Here is an 18835-nt window from a genome sequence, read left to right as displayed (position 1 = left end):
AGAAGAGTTTCCTCCAGGTTCCCCTGGCAGCTTCCAATCCCCTCACCATGGCAACCTCCCAGATGGTGCTGAAGACCCCAGCGAGAGCCCCCACTGCTGTTCAGAAAACCTGAAAAGAACAGAATATAGACTATGGTGGACATTTGCACTAAATATGCTTTCTTAGCAATTCTGCACCTGAGGAACGTCAACCTTGCATTTTTCCATGCCTTCCTATGAGTGTCTTTCACTTTTCATCACTCTTCCTTCAATTTTCCCTCAGTTAGTGTTCTCTTTAGAAGTGATGTTTTTCGAGCTGCCTTCAAATAAATTTCTGGCTCTCTTCTTGGACTTTTCTTCTGGAAAAGAGGCAGGATTGGGATTTGGGCCTGCTAGTAGGGTGTAAAGAGATATAACCTATTGTGCCCATGGTCACAGAGCTTAATTAATTGTCAAGTAGACAAGAGTAAGATACCTGGGACAGTTGGACGACAGACCAAATTCATGGACCAGTGGTAGAGAAAGTGTTCAAATAGAAGTCCTTTGGATATTCAGTCTGGGCATGGTTAGCTGGGTTTGGGACAGACAGAGAAGTCTCCTCCAATGAAATGGGCTCTACCTTAACCCGTAGTTGTGATGTACATCAGTAGTGAACAGGTGGGGGCATTTCAAGTGAAGATAAAATGACCAGACACACTACTCAATCTTTCTGCAAGTCTTGGCAGATCCTTAGAAGGTGATAGGAATAAAATCTAGAGGTCTGGCTTGAAAGCCAGGTCAAGACTGATCAAAAAGTTAGCTTTGTCAAAAGCTTCAGGCTCATTCTTACCTACAGACAACCCATGGTGATCCCAAGTCATTAATCCACCCAGAGGCCTGTCCTGACCTGAGTTTCCTTGCTTTGAAGTGTGCTGTCCTCTGCAGCATGAGGAAATAATTTGCTGCCTGCTTCAATGAACCATCAGGAGAGCCAGCAGACCTAATGACATGTGAGAATATTAACCTCCTACCACAAAGAGCTGTGAATCTTGAGCGGCAGTCTATAATTCACCCTGGACTCCTGAGCCAGGCCTCTCCCGCTTTTTCTCTCACTCACTTTCTCACTTACACCCAGAGAGAGAAGGAGAGACCTGCTCATAAAACTTTATATTCTCCAATAGTGTGAGCCTTGCTGAGCTGTTTAGTAATGAGTGACTTTCCTTTTGCAGTCATGGAAAAATGTATACCTACAGAGGCAGGAGCAGGGGGAAGACATTTTTTCAATGTTGCACTTTGCATATGCTTTTTCCTATGCAGAAAGGAAAAGTGTCCTCCTGACACTGGAAAAAATGCATGATATTATGGAAGGTGACCATTTCAGTGCTTGAATAACCAAACTTCTTTGTAATTCTGTACTTCATGTTAAAAGTCAAAGAAAAGTGGAGGTGATCTTAATCTTAAGATATTTGGATATTAGAAGAGATCTTAGAGACCTTTTAAGGTCACTTGGAAGCAGAAGAAGCACTGAAATCTCATTAACAGTGGTCGTCTGTTTATGCCCTTGTTTCATGAGATTTGGGGCTTTTGGAGGACAGGATTGTACTCCTAGTGCCTGGCAGAGTGTCTAATCCATAGAAGGCCTCAAATTAAAGTTAGTCAAAAGATGGAGCCAGTCACCTGCTCTAACCCCACATTTTGCATATGGAAGAAACAAAGGTCCACCAGTGATTGACTCATGGGCACAGCTAGAGTTTTTCCTAGGCCTCAACGACAGCTCTTTTCTTCCATCTGCCTGTCTGATTGCTGCTCTTGGCCTTATGATGTTTTCACAAGCAACGTGTTGTTCTAATGGAGACTATCTTGATCTTGTCAACTGAGTGAAGGCAAACACAAATGTGGGGCCAAGGCACCATATCAGGGAGTAAATACAGAAGTGGGCAATTAGCCTCAGGGCCCAGAGTGCAAGGATGTGCAGATCTGGTTGCCTGGCAAAGAGCACCTAGCATGGTAGGAGTCCTTAGATCAGAATAATCTTCCTTACTTTGCAAGGAAAGCCTTCCCCACCAGGCCTCACTGCTCCACCAGCTCCATGTGGGCTGGGAGAAAACCTATTTTATTCATCCTAGGCCTGGCTAGGGGATACTCAATAAATGTTTGCTGTAGGGGGAATAAATAAATGAATGAAAGATCCAGTCTGTGGTTGTTAGGGTACCTTTCTATTCAACCAGGCTGTTTAATTTCCATATCTCAAGCATCTCTGTCTGGACAATGGACAATGCTGGGCACCTATAAACTTTTCGATGACTTATAGAGGTAATAAAATCAAACTTTCTTCTTCTGCTTACTTGACTAGTGCAATGAATGGAAAAACCAATGGTTAATGTCTACTCTCCGTATATGTAATTCTCAACCTTTCTGATCTCTTCAAATTACTGTCTTCTTCCTTCTGCCATCTTCTTTTTTTTTTTAAGAATTAATTTTATTAAAACCAGTCAAATTAAAGCTGCCTCTGTCCAGGGCATCTCAAGGTCCATCCATTATGGCTTCTTATCTTGGCAGGCGATGGGCTTGGAAAGGCAGCTCAGCCATTATGCACACACAAAGCCCATCACTTTACAACCAATGGTCAATTCATCAAACATTTATCTTTTGCCCTCTGAGCGTGTGACGCTTTGCCTCTCACTTCCTAGTTTGGGTTGCTATGAAAGACGGAGAAAAGCAGGCGGGAGTTCTTTTCTCCCCTAACTTTCCCCTTCCCCCGGATCGTTTTTATTAATCAGATTTCATACTTGAGGCTTGAAACATGCCCTGCTCTCTGACCCCCATTTTTTTGGCCATCTGAGGGTTAGGGATAGTCTGCCAGTCTCAAGCTGAACTTTTTACTGAATGGTGGAACAATTAAGGCAATGATAAAACTTTGCGAGTTTTCATCTTGCAACCCACTTTGGTGCATGGGATGTTTAAAAATGAAGAGACCTCCAAAATAATCTAGCCTAGCCTCCTTAGTTTACGGAACAGTACAGTGAGGCCCACAGGAGGCAAGGGTTTCACTGAAATACTGCAGCAAGGTGCTAACCAAGGCAGGACCTGGATCAGGTTCCTTGGTTGTTCCTAAGACAGAGGCTCTCCCGAGCTGCCATCTCCCTATGCGTTCAAATGATTCTGAAATATATCAGTATTTCTTCTGGAGGTTTAGCCACTGACCTGCTTCCTTTTCTGAGGCAACTAATTTCTTCCTGTGAAAAGAAAATATCCACATTTATTTTTCAAAAACAATCTTTCAGCTAAACAACAATTGGTCTAGGTTTGTCTTCATGTACTGTATCTCAGCTGATCCCCATTCTGATATCTGCAAATTGGACAGGTCAGGGATTTTCTGCCACCTTGAAAGATTAGAAAGTTACATTTTCCAAGTGTTATTTTTCCAGTCTTAGCCCACAAAACCAGTACTTGAAAACAGAGCTCATGACTAAATGGAGTGGTCTTATGCTGTGTGTTTACCAACTACGTTTGCGTTTGGCCTCATTGAGTTGACAAGATATTCCTCATCAGAACAACACATTCCCTGTGAAAACACCACACTGGCTTCCTGCTGCCATGAGCAGCAGTCAGATAACCAGAGAGACAGACACAGAGGAAATAGCCTTGGTTCAGTGCTGGGAAAAACTTTTTCTCTATGCTGCACAACTGGAAACAGTTGATCTCTTCTCTGTCCCTAACATTGTTAGGTGCTAGTACATGGGGCCCAGGACATGCCATGAGAGGATCTGGAAAGCAAAGCTCACCAAATTATTCTTTGAGAGATTTTGTGAACCATAGAGCTAGAGCTATTCTGGAAGAAAGAAAATGGCTCCAGTAGCAAGCCACTTTTGGAGGTCACCATATCTCCTGGGGCCTTCTTTCCTGCTGGAGACATAAAGCTATCTTGTAGTCTGGGACAGAAAACATGTTTTCACCTTTTTCAGCCAATTGGGACCTCACAGAATCAAGAGTTGGCACATTTTTACTGGCTTTCCTGGCCTGAGTCCATTCCAGGGGAGCCCTGCCGATGGGGAGCTGGTCTTTGGGCAAGTATTTGATTAGGGGCCCTCGGGGTCCCTGGGGCCTTGAGATCCAGCCGTGTAAATGTCTCCTTTTCTGGTTGGCTTGCAATGAGTAGACACCATCTGTTGAATTAAAAATTACCTTTATGGAGGGTGGTGAAAGGCTTGTGTAGAAGAGACACTGTTATCTTTCAAGCAAACAGTTCATGAAGTTGAAGAGCAGTGTTCTTGGCCCAACATATGTTTGCCCAATGGCTGTGGGCGCCTCCCCCACCAGGCTCTGCATTCCGCCCCATGGCGAGGTGCACACATACCGTGGCTGCGGTACACCGTGTCCACTCTCACATCTCCCTAGCAAAGAAAACCCCCATTTATAGAACCCGCCAAACAAACTCACTCTTTAGACTCTTAAAAACAAACAAGATCCCGAGGCCACAGGCTCCATGCGTGCATGTGTGGTTTTGTAAAATCTCAAGCCGTGAATCAAAATAATTTCAGAGACATAGTCAAAGCCCAGGCCAAACCCTGTCACCAGGGTGGGAAAAAGACAGGAAAGATTCGCACTGAGGAGGGAGGATAGCCCTGAGAAGGAGAATGATGGGAGCAGAACATGGAGGCTGTCCTTCATCTAGTATGTTCCTGGAGAGACACCTGCGCCTTGTCTCTGTCCTTAGGGACTTGCTATACCTTCAGGGCAAGCATAGGAGGGATGGGCCAAAAACAGACAGGGCTTACTACAGCCCTCATTGCTTTCCTCTCAACTTCCAGAGCTCATCTTATCCATGCCGCTTACCGATACGCTGTCCTGTATGGTGTCCCCTTATTCCAAGCCCAGCGTCTCTCTCTCCTTCATAGATGGTAAGAGCATCGGGAGCAGATTCCATGACTTGTGCATCATTTGTATCCCCAGATGCATGTGCTCACTGAATTCCTGTCATGCTAGAAGTGGATACCACACCACATGCTTTTTGGTAGCAAATCAGCTTTCTGGACTGTAGCTTACTTGAGTGCCAGGATCAAGTTATCTCTTTTCCTTATGTTCCCTCACCACCAAATGTGAAATAAAGTATCAGCAGATGCTCAAAAGATTAGAATTCATTTGCATTGAGACTTAGCTCAAGCCCATCTCCTTCACCAGCCCCAGCCCCTTCTCAGAGTAGCACTAATCATCCCAATCCATTACTCTGCATTATCTGGTAACTGCTTCCCTGTCTATACCTACTACTTAATAGTAGGGGACTATTGCACAGTCATTGTTGTAGCTCCAGAGACTAGCAAAGTACTAAGCACAGAGTTGGCACTCAATACATTTTTATAAATGAATGAATGAACAAGCTATAGAGGTGTACCCCAAGGGGATCATTAGCAGATAAATCTCAAGCCAGTCCCACCTAATGCATACTTAACTTCAAAGGAAAAAAACTCTAAGAACTAGCTCTTTGGGAGATTCTTCTAGGAGGATCCATGGAGTACAGAGTGAAAGGAAAAAGAACTCGAAAACCATTTAGGTTCATCATTATATTAATAATTGAGGACATACAATGAATGGGTTACAAAGCTACACACAATGTTTGGATAAAGGATGTGGCGATGGTGAATTTCCATTTCTGGACCACAGCTAGAAAGTATGTAGAGGTAGTTTAACATAGTTGGGGAGCACTGAATTTTATGTACACAGATTCTAAATGTGGCCTGGTGACTCATGTGTGTTTTCAGGTAGGCCACTTTACCTCTCTGGACATTAGTAATCTTCTGTGAAGTAGGGGGAGAGTGGAACAGCCTAAAATTCCTCTAGGATTCAAAGTCTATGAGTCTATAAGAAGACTATAATAGGGCATGTTTTACACAAATAGAGCTGTAGCTCTAATATGTAGTTTACATTCCATAAGAGGTCAGGGTGCTAACATGTGCCTTTTTATTATGGGCACATGTTGCACCCTTCCCATAGTTAGGAAAATATTAAAGAAGCCTTGCACAGTCCCAGCTAGAAGAATGAGGTGCAGAGTTTAGTGTGCTGGAACTCTGCTACCCTCTTCCTACCAGACTGACTCATAAGGGATGCTTTGGCAGAGCAGAACTGACTTAACAGCCCTTATAAACTGTAGTTATAAAGGAAGGAGCTCCAGTCAGATAACCACAGTATCTGGATAGAATATTAGAAGTCATCGAATCTGATCTCTATGCAGAAATTCCCTCTAAACATTCTCCATGACTTTAGCCTCTATTCAGATAAGTATAGTGGCTCTCAGGGCAGCTCATCCTTTAGTGAACAGCTTCTCCATTTTGACAAGTTTCAAAAAATTGATTCAAGACATTTCCTCTCAGCTTACATAATTTTCTATTTGTTTTTGATTCTGCATTCCGGAACCCTGTAGGCTGAGGACTTTGAAATGACTAAGACTTCTCTGCTCCTGGTTAAGCAACTTTGACTGTCTCAATCACTGTTTCTTACACCCTTCACCTCCTGGTGGTTGTCCTTGGATGGTGTTTCTGAATGCAAATCCCTCTTTGAATCTGGCACCTGGAATTCAAACAAAGCTCCAGGCACAGACACTTAGGGGCCAGGAGAGTAGTAGAGTGGATTGGGATCAGATTTGCTTCTGTGGTGGTCACTGGCGATTCATACTAAGTCCTCAGACACTACTCTTTTTCTAAAGCTTCCACATGTTATGCATGTGGAATTGTCTTGTTTTATTTAAAAGAAGTATTAACTGTGGTTTTTCCTGATTATAAAATGTATATTCATGATAGAAAATTTAGTAGCTAGAGAAAACTATTTGAAAAATGACTGATAAACTCCTTACCTGGGGGTTAATGGTATGTATCTGGGAGATACAGATAGGTATCACACACATACACACACACACACAAGTATATACATTTAAGTGTGTTTGTGTATGTGTATATAGAATTGTTATAATGTCTCTGTGTACAAGATTGTATATTAACAGCAGTTTATAAACTAGAACAACTAAGAAAGATGACTTTGATGATTCTTAACCATTAACATGGAAGAAAATGCCCAGAAAAGCTTGGTGCAGATTAAAATTTGTGTGGAAAGTGGTGAGGACCATATGGATGACTTTTAATTTTCATGCATGAGATCTTGGTGTGTGTACTATATTACATTGTGACTTAATTTGGGGTACTTAAATGTATAGCATGAAAATTGTACTGGCTTATTAGATAGCTGCCTACAATATTATTTTTAATTCCTGTGTAATATTTTATAATACAGATATATTGAGCTTTATTTAATCATTCTTCAATCCTTGGGCATTTAGGCTTGTTTGCAATGTTATTGTAAATGCTATAGTGAACACACTTGTACATAAACTTATACACATCTTTGATATTTACTGAATAAATTATTGGAATTGGAATTAGTGGATGAAAAGGTAATTATTTTTAAGTCTTTTAATGTAAATTGCCATCCAGCAATTTCACTGTCTCATTAGTCTTGTGTTTGTTTGAAGTAAAAGCTTGACAAAACTATGTTAAAATCCAAGAAAAGGATATAAATATTTTTATTAGAATATTCTAGATTCCTAATAAAGCTGAAAATTTCTCCAATATTTTTATTATTGACAAATTTCCTTGTGAATTTTCCATTCAAGGTTTTTGGTCATTTTTCTATTAGGGCTTCAGGTTTTCCTTAATGATTTATAAAAGCTCTTTCCATGTTAAGGCTGTTAAATCTTAGACTGTTAGAAGGGTTGCAAATTTATTCCCAATTTTCATGTGCCTTTTAATTTTTATGAGTAAATATTTTTGGATAGTTGAACTTTATTATTTAGTTTACATTAGACATTGTGAAATTTCATCTTATTGAGCTGAAAAATGGTTGATTCTAACAGGATCATTTTGGATCCTACTGTATCTTTCTTAATATCTCTTTAGGGTCCTGTCCCCTATAAATGTGATAAACATCTCCTTAACCAAGTCACTGGCAAAAAACAAAAATAACAAAAAACAAAAAAATAAGATCAAAATCCCTAGAATCTACCCATACAGCAATTTGAGCCATTAATCAGTATTTTTCAGGTAGATTTTTGAAGCAGTTGTGACTCTACCTAAGATTGTCATTTTCTAGCCTACTTTTTGGCTTCCTGTCACAAAGATATTTTGAGAAGCTTATTCAAAGCCTTTTTTTTTTTTTTTTTTTTTTTTGAGTGGAGGAGTCTCACTCTGTCGCCAGGCTGAAGTACAGTGACATGATCTTGGCTCACTGCAACCTCCACCTCCCAGGTTCAAGCGATTCTTCTGCCTCAGCCTCCTGAGTAGCTGGGACTACAGGCACGTGCCACCACGCCCAGCTAATTTTTGTATTTTTAGTAGAGACGAGGTTTCACCATGTTGGCCAGGATGGTCTTGATCTCTTGACCTCATGATCCACCCTCCTTTGGCCTCCCAAAGTGCTGGGATTACAAGCATGAGCCACCATGCCTGGCCAACCATTTTGAATTCTGAATACAATATATATCTGCTTTATTCCTACATGAGTATCTCCATTAACAACTGGTCTCTCAAAACTTTTCCTTAATGCACAGAATCTGCCTGTTTGAGAATCTATATTATATTTTATTGATATATATCCTACCTCATTCTACAAAAGGTTTGGGCTAGCTTATTAGAATGAATAAAATAAAAAAGCAATATATAAATAAATGAAATATCAAAGCTATGAAAAAATTATAAGCCTTGACAATGAAGTTAGAAAGCAGGTATAGATATCATGAAGGATTACCTTTTTACAATTGGGTGACAGTTTACCTCTGAGCTTCCTGGTAGCAAAAGTAAAAAGGATAACATGATCAGATACATTATTCACGTTGTCTTACAGCAAGCAAATACTGGTTCCTGAGAGCTATCATCTGACCAGAATTTCATATGGGTAATCATATAACCTCATGTGTCCAAAATAGGAGAATCTACCTTCTTACCTCCTTTTTCAAGTAACATTAACTCCAAGGGCTTCTAGCTCCTTATTCTCTATTGCTAATTATTCATTAATCATTCTTTAGGCATCATATTTGAAAGTTTTCTTAGTATTCTTAGATGTGGTGCAGGGGGCTTCAGACCTAGTTAACTATTAATACTTTAGCTTTTTGGCTGGTCTTGGATTCAGGTCTCTCAGATGAGTGTTGAATTTTACTCTCTGCAGTTCAGGGATTATCCATCATGTTGGGGTCTCAATAGAGCTTTGGGGTTGACTTTGACCCCAAAGTCACGTAACCCACTGCCTCTTTTTTGTTTTTATTGTTTAGCAATGAGGTCTCTCTCTGTTGCCCAGGCTGGAGTGCAGTGACATGACCGTAGCTCAACTGTAGCCTGGACCTCCTGGGCTCAAGAGATTCTCTTGCCTCAGCCTCCTGAATAGCTGGGACTACAGGCTCACACCATCATGCCAGGCTATTTTTTATATTTTAGAAATGGTGTCTTACTATGTTGCCCAGGCTAGATGCAATCCCTTGTGATGTCAGTGTACACTCTGTCTCACATACCCTAGCCAGAACCTTTTTCATGTTCTTCTATTTCTTAAAGACATTTGTATTCATCTTGATACACTTACAGTATGGATTAGTTGATTTATATAATTATTTGTGTGTGTGTGTGTGTGTGTGTACATATATGGCTATGTGACTTGAATGGCAGAAAAATATACACAGCCAACTCTACATACTATATATACTAATATATAACATGTATAATATGTATAGTAATATATAACATGTATATGTAGTAATGTATAGAGTTACATATCTATGTCTGTCTTTATCCATACATTTAAGTATATAAAAAGAGTTTTATGGAAAAAGGAATATCTCTTACAGGACTAGGTAAACAAATTATAAAAATGTATAGGTATAAAAATGTCTGTGCTGGCCAGGTGCAGTGGCTCACACCTGTAATCCCAGCACTTTGGGAGGCCAAGGAGGGGGATTACGAGGTCAAGAGATTGAGACCATCCTGGCTAATATGGTGAAACCCCGTCTCTACTAAAAATACAAAAATTAGCTGGGCGTGGTGGCGGAAGCCTGTAATCCCAGCTACTCAGGAGGCTGAGACAGGAGAATCACTTGAACCCGGGAGGCGGAGGTTGCAGTGAGCCGAGATTGCACCATTGCACTTCAGCCTGGTGACAGAGCAAGACTCCGTCTCAAAAAAATTAAAAATGTCTGTGCTGCCACTGGACCATTTAGTGGGATATGAGTGGTCACATCATACCTCACCAATTCTCTCTTTTCTCCCTTCATTTTCCACCAGGTGGCTTTTGGTCACGTGTCCTGTCCTTGTGGCTTTTGCCATGCCTTTGTGGGAAGTTGATATACAGACATTTCCCAAGGAGCAGCTGTGTGCCAGGCACTGCAGTTGGAGTGGTGGGGGGAGTATAGGAGAGGAACAAGTTACTATTTCTGCTCTCAAGGGTGATGTTGAAACAATTTAACAACTGCACTGTCCAATAGAATGGATGCTGGCTAGAGCAGGGTCTATGGTAGCCCTGGGCTGTGGTGGGCACTGGCCTCTTAGTTTCTGGATTATGAAGAGGTCTGGATTATGGAAGAGTTTCTGGATTATGAAGAGGCCAAGGAGTGGCCAGGGTAACAGGAAGGGCACTCAGAGCTGCAATTATTTATCTACTGAAGGAAGTATTTAAATATTTTAATAACAAGAACTGGTATACGCATGCAGACTTGCTGAATGTTACTCTTTCCTGATCTTAGCTACATGGCCCCAGGGAAACCATGAGGAGGCATTCTGGCCTCTGAAAGAATATGAGTCTAGAGGCTGTCCCCCTAGCCACTGGCCAGTGCGCTGGTCCTGCTCTCTGTCCCATGCTTGGGTTTACTGGCCGTTTTTTTCTCAGACACTCCCAGGTTGTGGCTGAACAGTGCTCAGTAGATGAGGCAGTACCGAGCCCTCACTGTATACTTAACAGCCTTCTGGGAGTATGGAGGCTGCATGGAGATCCCCTCTTAGAGGGGCCTGGGCAGACAGAAATCATCAGAGAGATCCATACAGAACAGGCAGCAGCCGGCCCTTGCAGGTCTGGGGGCCTAACCAGGGTGGTAGACATCAGACCCAGGTTAGGCCCTCTAGAACTTCCATGGCCACCCCATTTTCTCAATTAAAAATGTGGGCAGGGATATTTAGAGTCGAGGAAGTAGGTAAAGATCTTTGGGGAGATCTTGCTTTCTTGATTGGTTTGAGAACATCCCAGCCTTTGCTCCTGGATTTGGGGCCAAATGTAGTCCCAAAGAGACAGACACTTTTGTTTTAGGGTCTGTGGTCAGCTGTTCCCCCGTTCGCTGCCCATCTCATGTTGGCGCAGCCCTGTCACCCCTGGTATAGGCTGGAGCTGGAGGAGGAGAGATTGAATTCTTAGCACAGCCTAGATCCAAGGATTGATCCAGGGGTTCTGGAAGTATCCTCTGGTGGTTTTTATGGTACAGTGTTCTGGCTGGTTTTTGGCTGGGCAAGGGGCAGAGAGGAATGGCTACAAATTAGAGGCTCCTGCCCAAGGCTACCAGCCCTACCTGGGCCCGGGCCCTGGGTCTTCCCCTCCATTCTGGTGAGTGGCTCATTTGCAGGGAAAGGATGAAGGTCACTGATTTGTGCCCACCCAGGAGCAGAAGGGACTGGGGCTCAAGGGGCGGCCCTTCTGTGGGGCCCATGGCCCCCTACCCGTGGCCCTCCCGTGCCAGCCACTGGCCTGGCCTGGGCAGGGCTGCACGCCTGTTCAGTGCTGCTGTTTTCATAAGCTAATGAGGGCAGAGTGTGAGCCACAGGCGATGATGTTGGGATATTAACGCTGACAGGAAGCTTGATCATAATTATCTTAACGAGGATAGGGTTAATTACAGTGGAAACTTAAAAGTTCTCTCCGTTTGAGTCCACTGGAGCCCAATGCGTTGTGATGTTTTGTCATTTTGATGTGACTTTGGAAAAGGCACTGGGATGCTCCCAGCAGCCGCTGCAGCTCCTGGGGGAGCCCAGGCAGAGCCCTGGGAATGAGGGAAGGAGGTAAGAGGATGGTACCTGTGCGTGAGATCCTGGCTGCATTGCTGCTGGTGGAGGGGGAGGCAGGCAGCCTGCAGGGAGTTCCAGGGGTGCTGATTAGGTTTCCAGAACAATCCAGGCCTGGATGATCTCCCTCCAGCTGGCTGTGCCTAGGTCCTGGGTGAAACCTTGCTCTCTCCTATCAGCCCCCAGCCCATACCTCAGACGTCGCACTACTCCGGGAAGCTGGCGAGTGATGCTGGACTGACAGTTGGCGTCTCCACCGGGGATCTGGTTTTGGGGTGCATTTTGCTGTCCATACACAAGGGTGATAGTAGAAAAATTGTCATTTTATTTAACAGCACATATTTGCAGGCACCTGGCATATAGGGGAATGAACTCAAAGATCTACACACATATTTTTTCTCCTGTTCCTCCCTAGAAAACAGCAGTAAAAATAACAGTAAAAAAAAAATAAAGGGTAAAGCCACCTCCTTCCAGGTGTATGTGTATTGTCATCCACGTGTCAGCTGGGACCCCCAAAACCTATCCTCCCCAGTACCCCGATTTACTATGCTCTCTAACCCCTGACTTCTGTGCCCCAGCCCTCAGCTCTGGATCTAGCTGATTAAATCCCCCGGAGCACACCACACTGATAACATGAAAACAGGGATTTATTCATTAGCAATCACCCATGTAATATGGTTCTCTTTTTACTGAGCAGCTAATAACGTCACATGGCAAAAAGAGTCTCAAAACCAGACAGGTGACAGGGGATTTGAGACTGATCTTTCCAGCTGTTCTGGGAGGTCTCACTCTGGCGTGGATTTCTGCCCCATAGCCCACCCTGAGGGGAAGAAAGGCTGGCTGGATGGAGGTGGGCGCTTCCTTGGTGCTCCTGGGCTCTCTCCATCTTCATGCTGTGTCGTTTTGCTTTATGCCTCCCTGGAGCACTCTTGGAAAGGAGCTTTCTTCTGCTTGCCAGTTGCCAACCATTTGCTGATTCTCATCAGAAGAGTCTAATATTTGCATAACGTAACTCAGGAACAATACGTATTTGGATGCTGCCTTTGAGCAGAGTCCAACTGATGTTTGTGCACAAAGGACTTATTAGCCACCCTTAAGGCTCCCTAAGGGCAAGTGGCCTCACCTCCCCTAGTGGTAAATGGGCCCAGTCTTGAGAAGCCTTTTGGCATATCACTCCCTAACCCCTAGTGGAGGAAGGGACTTCAGAAGAACCCGAAAGTCCCCTGCACAAGCCTGACTTGCTGCACGCCTCCTCTGTGGGTTTGTTCATGGGCCGTCCCCTGCATTCCAAACACACCCCCAGGGTCAGGGCGTCAGGAAACAAAACAGTGAATAAAAGGAGGAACGAAAAGAAAAAAAAAACAGCGTATGCTAGTAACCAGTTAGCCGTCCTTCACTTATTCTCGACGAGATCCTATGAGCTGGAAGGAACACAGAGCAGGAGAGTTCAGATGGGCTATTGACAGGCCCGAATTCACACAACAGGAAATAGAGGAGCGGAGGCAAAGTCCCAAACCTTCCTGCCTAGATGTGCGTACGTTGTGGGTTTAAAAATTTTTTTTGTTTGTATTTTTTGTGGGTACATAGGAGGTGTAGATATTTATGGGTCACATGACATATTTTGATACAGGCATGCAATGTGTAATCATCACATCAGAATAAATGGGATATCCACCCCTTCAAGCATTTATCCTTATAAGTTGTGTTTTGCCTCTCGGAACCAAGAGGAAAAAGAGAAAGGAGGAGGAAATGAAACACGATGACCTCTGGACCCCTACTCCAAAATGTGTCCTCTCTCGATGGGGCTGGCAGTGTTGGTTGGAGGAGCAGGTGTGCTCTGGGAGTTGAGTCCCGAGTGGGACCACCCCGAGGTCTGGCAGGAATGGAACATGCAGGCAGAGCTCTGGGCCCAGTGGAATCTACAGATTTAATTACTTACATTTTTACACCTCTTAAGTATTGACTCCGTGTTTTGGAGTCCTCTTGGCAGAGATCCCACAAGGGAGCTATGGATGCCTTGGGAAAGCTCTTGTGCTGAAATTCACATTCACAGCAGATGTGCAGACATTGCACATGCAAGCACATGGGGCTGTGATGGAAGCACTATCAGTAAATGAATAAATAGTGTGGACGACATCTCCCTGATTTGTCACATTTTATAGAATAGCCAGGCATCCCCTACATGTCTCCCTCCAGTCCACATCGTAGCTCAGCTGTCACCCTGTGCAGGCTCAGCACATCTCCTGGGTCTGGCAGGTGAACGAGCTGGGAGTCTGTGTCTCTGTGTAAGCCCCTCCGCCGGCCGGCTTGCTTTAATTAATGTCTGTGTGCACCCAGGCAAGCACTTGTGCACAACTACCCCGTGTCACCTCCACCCCCAACACTCATGAGAGCCCATAAAATTAAGAGTTAACTTTCAGCGATGTGTATAAGCAAGGCTATTTTTCCCTCTCTGCTGTTTTGTTTTTTTTTTTTACCTGGAGCTGGGTACCTAATTCTTTCAGTTGCCTTTTTATTTACTGCCTCAACATCTACAGGGTTGCACTCTACACTTCTTTCAAAAATTAAGTGAGAAATCCACTTTCCATAAATTAAAACAGTAACTTCAGGCCAGGAGCTTTGAAACAGCAATTCTCCCAACCCCCATCTCCCCACCCGCAGCAAAAACAAATAAAAAGAAATAATAAAAGAAAAAGCCCTCTCAGACCGGAGTGATTATGTAATTCTGCAGATGCCTTGCCTTTGGGGCAGCCACTGGGACGCTGGGCAGAAGCAAATTAAGTGATTAGTAAAGAAAAAAGGCAGAGGAAAAAAAAAGTCAAAGGATGTGAACAGAGAGAAAGGAAGCCTTCCGCGACTGTACAGAGGAGAACTGCTAAGAAATGATACTTGAAGTTATATTTATTATTGTAAGAGGGTATGATATTTCTGGGCAGGAATGATGGATGACAACTTGAATTTGTGTCCAGGGAATGAAGGTGAACTGTGACAGAGTTATTTATCTTGGGAATGGAGGTTAGGGTCAGGCGAGGCTGGGTGCCTGAAGGCACAAGACATTGACAAATTTATCCTGCAGGCCGTATCTGAAGCCCTTTGTTTTGGATCCTGGCTACTCACTAAGTGACCCTCATCCTTCATGTTGGCAATGCGTGAAGGATGCGGTGGGTGCCAGCGGCCCCTTCTCCCCCGCCGCCCCCGCCCCGACTCCTGCTACTAATTCTTGTCATTCACTTTGCTGACAGGCACCAAGCCCAAACTATTCCCAGTCCTGAAAGGGAAGGTTAAAATATTTATTTCGGCTCATAATGGCCTCCCTGATTTAGTGCAGGATCATTTTTCCTGTTGCCTTTGTCATTGCAGGTCACTGGAAGGACTGAGCGCATTCAGGAGCCTGGAGGAACTCATCTTGGACAACAATCAGCTGGGGGACGACCTCGTGTTGCCAGGGTTACCCAGACTGCATACCTTAACCCTCAACAAGAACCGAATATCCTTTCCTCTGCCCGCTGCCCCCACTCCCCACCCAGCCCCACAGTCGTCCCCCCACCCCACCCTGCCCAAATACCTGCAAAATGTCAAATGAGTTTTATGTGTCAGCTAAATTAAAGTATGTGAAATACAGTTCGTGGGCAGACAAAGCGTTCTGTCTTCTGGCACTCGGGACACTTCAGAGTAATTTATTATAGGTCATTCATAAATGAAACGCACCATTATATCTTCCTGTTGCTCCATTTTAGTGTAGAGATCTAAGTTATGGCTGTGAAGAAATCTTTTTAATAGATAAAAATAGAGAAAGAAAATAATGTCACCGCTGCAGAGGCGGCGAAGCCCGGTCTGTTTGCTTGGGCTTGTGTGGGAGGGCGACCTCTGGTGGGAAGTCCCGGGTAATGCCGCCAAGCAAACTTCCTCTCCTCGGAGGTTTCTGGAAGGCTCTGGGGCAGGCTTGGGGAACCGTTTTGGTGAGGGAAAGGAACTAAGGTGGCAGAGACATGTGAAGCCCAGGCCTGGCTATGCCCTCACTGGTGGATACCACGCTGGGCTGGTGATGAGAGGCCTAGGGGACCCATGATAGTGTATGGCCTCCTCTACAGAGGCAAGGACCTAGCCAGCCTAGGGTAAGACTTCCGGGCACTAACTGCTCTGGATTCTGTAGTGGGGATGGAAACAGGGAACCCTTGCTGCGACCTAAGGCCCGTAGCTCCTGCATTGTTAGTGTAGTGGATTACCCGGCACTAGAATGCCAGCTCGATGGGACAGGGAGTTTCCTTGGTTTTGTTAACTCCTCTGTTCTTCACACAAAGAATAGTGCCTGGCACCAAGTATAAGCTCAATAAATATTGGAGGGATGAATGCATCATTATCATTAGCTATTCCTTATTGAGCACTCCTAGGAATGAGGCATGGTGCTGGGTTCTTTATGTGTGTTGTTATTCATCCTTACCAAGCCCTGTGAGAAGGGTGTGTCTTTTCCATTTATCTAGACATAGAAAGAGGTGAGGCGCAGGCACACAGCCAGACACTAGCAAGATGCTAGGTCCTGGATGATTCAGTGTCAACTGTGTTGTGTCCAAAGTCCAATATCTGCATTCTACTGTGTTGCTTCGGACTCGGTGGTCCAATGGCTTTGTTTTATTGGATGGAACATTTGAGACCTGGAGTAGTTAAACCACTTGTTCACATTCATACAATAAGTTAGAAATAGAAAAGGAGACAAAGCATTTTCCTCTAGAGTATAAAATAAAATCAGATATACATGTAAGGTTTGGCACATATGCATATGCCAGCATTTAAGAGTGATTTGCAGAAGCATTTGTTAGCTACTGTTTATACTTTAAGCCATAAGTTAATGTTTTCTTTAGTCTCTAAGATATTGTCTCAGTCAGCTCTTGCTGCTACAGCACAATACCATACATGAGGTGGCTTAAACAACAAACATTTATTTCTTACAGTCTGGAGGCTGGAGGTTTGATGTCAGGATGCCAGCAGGGTTGGTTTCTTGGTGAAGATACTTTCTCACTGTATCATCACATAGCAGAGAGACAGGAAGCAAGCTTTTTCAAGTCTCTCCTTATAGGGGCACTGATCCCATCAGAGGGATCTACTCTTATGACCTAATCACCTCCCAAAGGCCTCATCTCCACATACCATCACTTTGGGGATTAGAATTTCAACATATGAATTTGAGGGAAGAACAAACATTCAGATCATAGTATTATAAATATGCTCCTTATGGTCATTATTGTCACTTTGATAGAAGTAAAAGGGGAGGGCCTACAAGTAAATTCACAGTCTTTGTCATAATGAAATTTTGGTGGAATTTTCCCTTCTTATATCTGTTAGTCAACCAAGTTTCCCAATCACTGTTTGAAAAACTTTGTAGTCTTATGGCTTTCTAGGCTGTCTTAGATGATCAGTTGGCCAATATTCTCAAATAAATCAAGGACAGAAGATTTTTAGACATGTCCTGTGTCCCAGGTCTCTGTAGAATATTAGAGTCCATGGACTTTGGTTCATGTCTCAGCTTAATCATATTTAGTGGTGTGGCCTTGGACAAGTTATCTTCTGTGAGCTTCCTTTTCTTATTTTTAAAGAAATACATTGGACTGGTTGATGGTTTTATTCACAGTATTGCTGTCACGAGAGAGAAGCAGGCCTCTTGGCTTCAGAGTGCTAAGAGGTTTTCTTTGTCTTTGGTTGAGTCCTTTCCCTATTCTGTGCCTTCACTTTTCCAATCTGTAGCAGTAATGCTAATGGAGTAATGGTAATGGCCTAGGAGGGACCGAAGCAGAAGACACTGTGTGGCTGTAAACCTGACCGGCGATATCACTGGTGCTGTTGTAGCACATTTTCTTATCAGTGAATATTCTGAATAGACTTCTTTCCTTTTTTCTCCTCTGCTCTACTAACATGATTGTGAAGATCAGCTTCCCCATCTACTTGACTCAGAAGTCACAGAGAAAGGTAGGTAAAATCAGGCAATAACAGCACATGCTATCTTCTCAACCCAGCACTTCTGATGCCACTTTTTCAGCTAAATGACTCTCCTACCTAACTGTGAGAATGTTGCAGGCTTCCAACAATTTCTAGTTTCCATATTGTTATTGCTACCCCATGAAATGCTTTAGATGTGGCCTCTATACATTAGCTTTTGCTGCATAATAATCCACCCCAACATTTAGTGGCTTAAAACAACAAATATTGACAATTCTATAGATCAGATGTTTGGCCAGGGCTTAGCAGGATGGTTCTTCTGCTGGTCTTACTCTGGGTCACTCATGCAGCCACATCTACCTGGAGGCTCAACTGGGGCTGGATGGTCTAAGATGACCTCACTCATATGTCTGGAGGTTGGTACTGGGTGTTGGCTAAACTACCTGTCTCTAACAGGCTAGCATAAGGCACTTCACATGGGAGGAGTATTCTAAGAGCACAAGCCCCATAGTACAAGTAGTCTTCAAGTTCAACTTATATCATGTGTGTTAATGTCCCATGACCAAAGCAAGTCACGTACCAACTGTAGAACAAATATGGGAAGTGACTGCACAGGGTGTACATATAAAGAAGCATAATTCATTTCTGTAACAATCTACCCAGGAGACCTTGGCATTGGCATCTTGTCTCCTTCAGATTTTACTTTATATTTGTGATAAAGGGAGCCCTAGAAACAAGTAACTATTGACCTCCTGAAAAAAATATTAGCTCTTTTGTGTAAATTGAATCTTTAAACATGTTAGGAAGCTTGCTGCCAAATGAGGTTTTATCTTGAATCCTTTTGTGAAGTTTGCTTTATTTTAAATTTTTTTGGT

At 43.5% G+C, this 18835-nt stretch overlaps 1 protein-coding gene across 2 annotated transcripts in view; it reads left to right on the top strand.

Moving 5' to 3' along the window:
- LRMDA (leucine rich melanocyte differentiation associated) overlaps positions 1-18835 on the top strand; it is a 1127899-nt gene that overhangs the window by 587580 nt on the left and 521484 nt on the right. For both annotated transcript variants that reach the window (XM_063670438.1, XM_063670439.1), the window contains one exon: positions 15390-15518. In XM_063670438.1, coding sequence (XP_063526508.1) covers positions 15390-15518 — 129 coding nt within the window. The remainder of the gene's footprint in view (positions 1-15389; positions 15519-18835) is intronic.

This window comes from Pongo pygmaeus, chromosome 8, assembly GCF_028885625.2.
Source record: "Pongo pygmaeus isolate AG05252 chromosome 8, NHGRI_mPonPyg2-v2.0_pri, whole genome shotgun sequence".
In the NCBI taxonomy this organism is placed as follows: Eukaryota; Metazoa; Chordata; class Mammalia; order Primates; family Hominidae; genus Pongo; species Pongo pygmaeus.
This window is presented reverse-complemented; position numbering and strand designations above follow the sequence as displayed.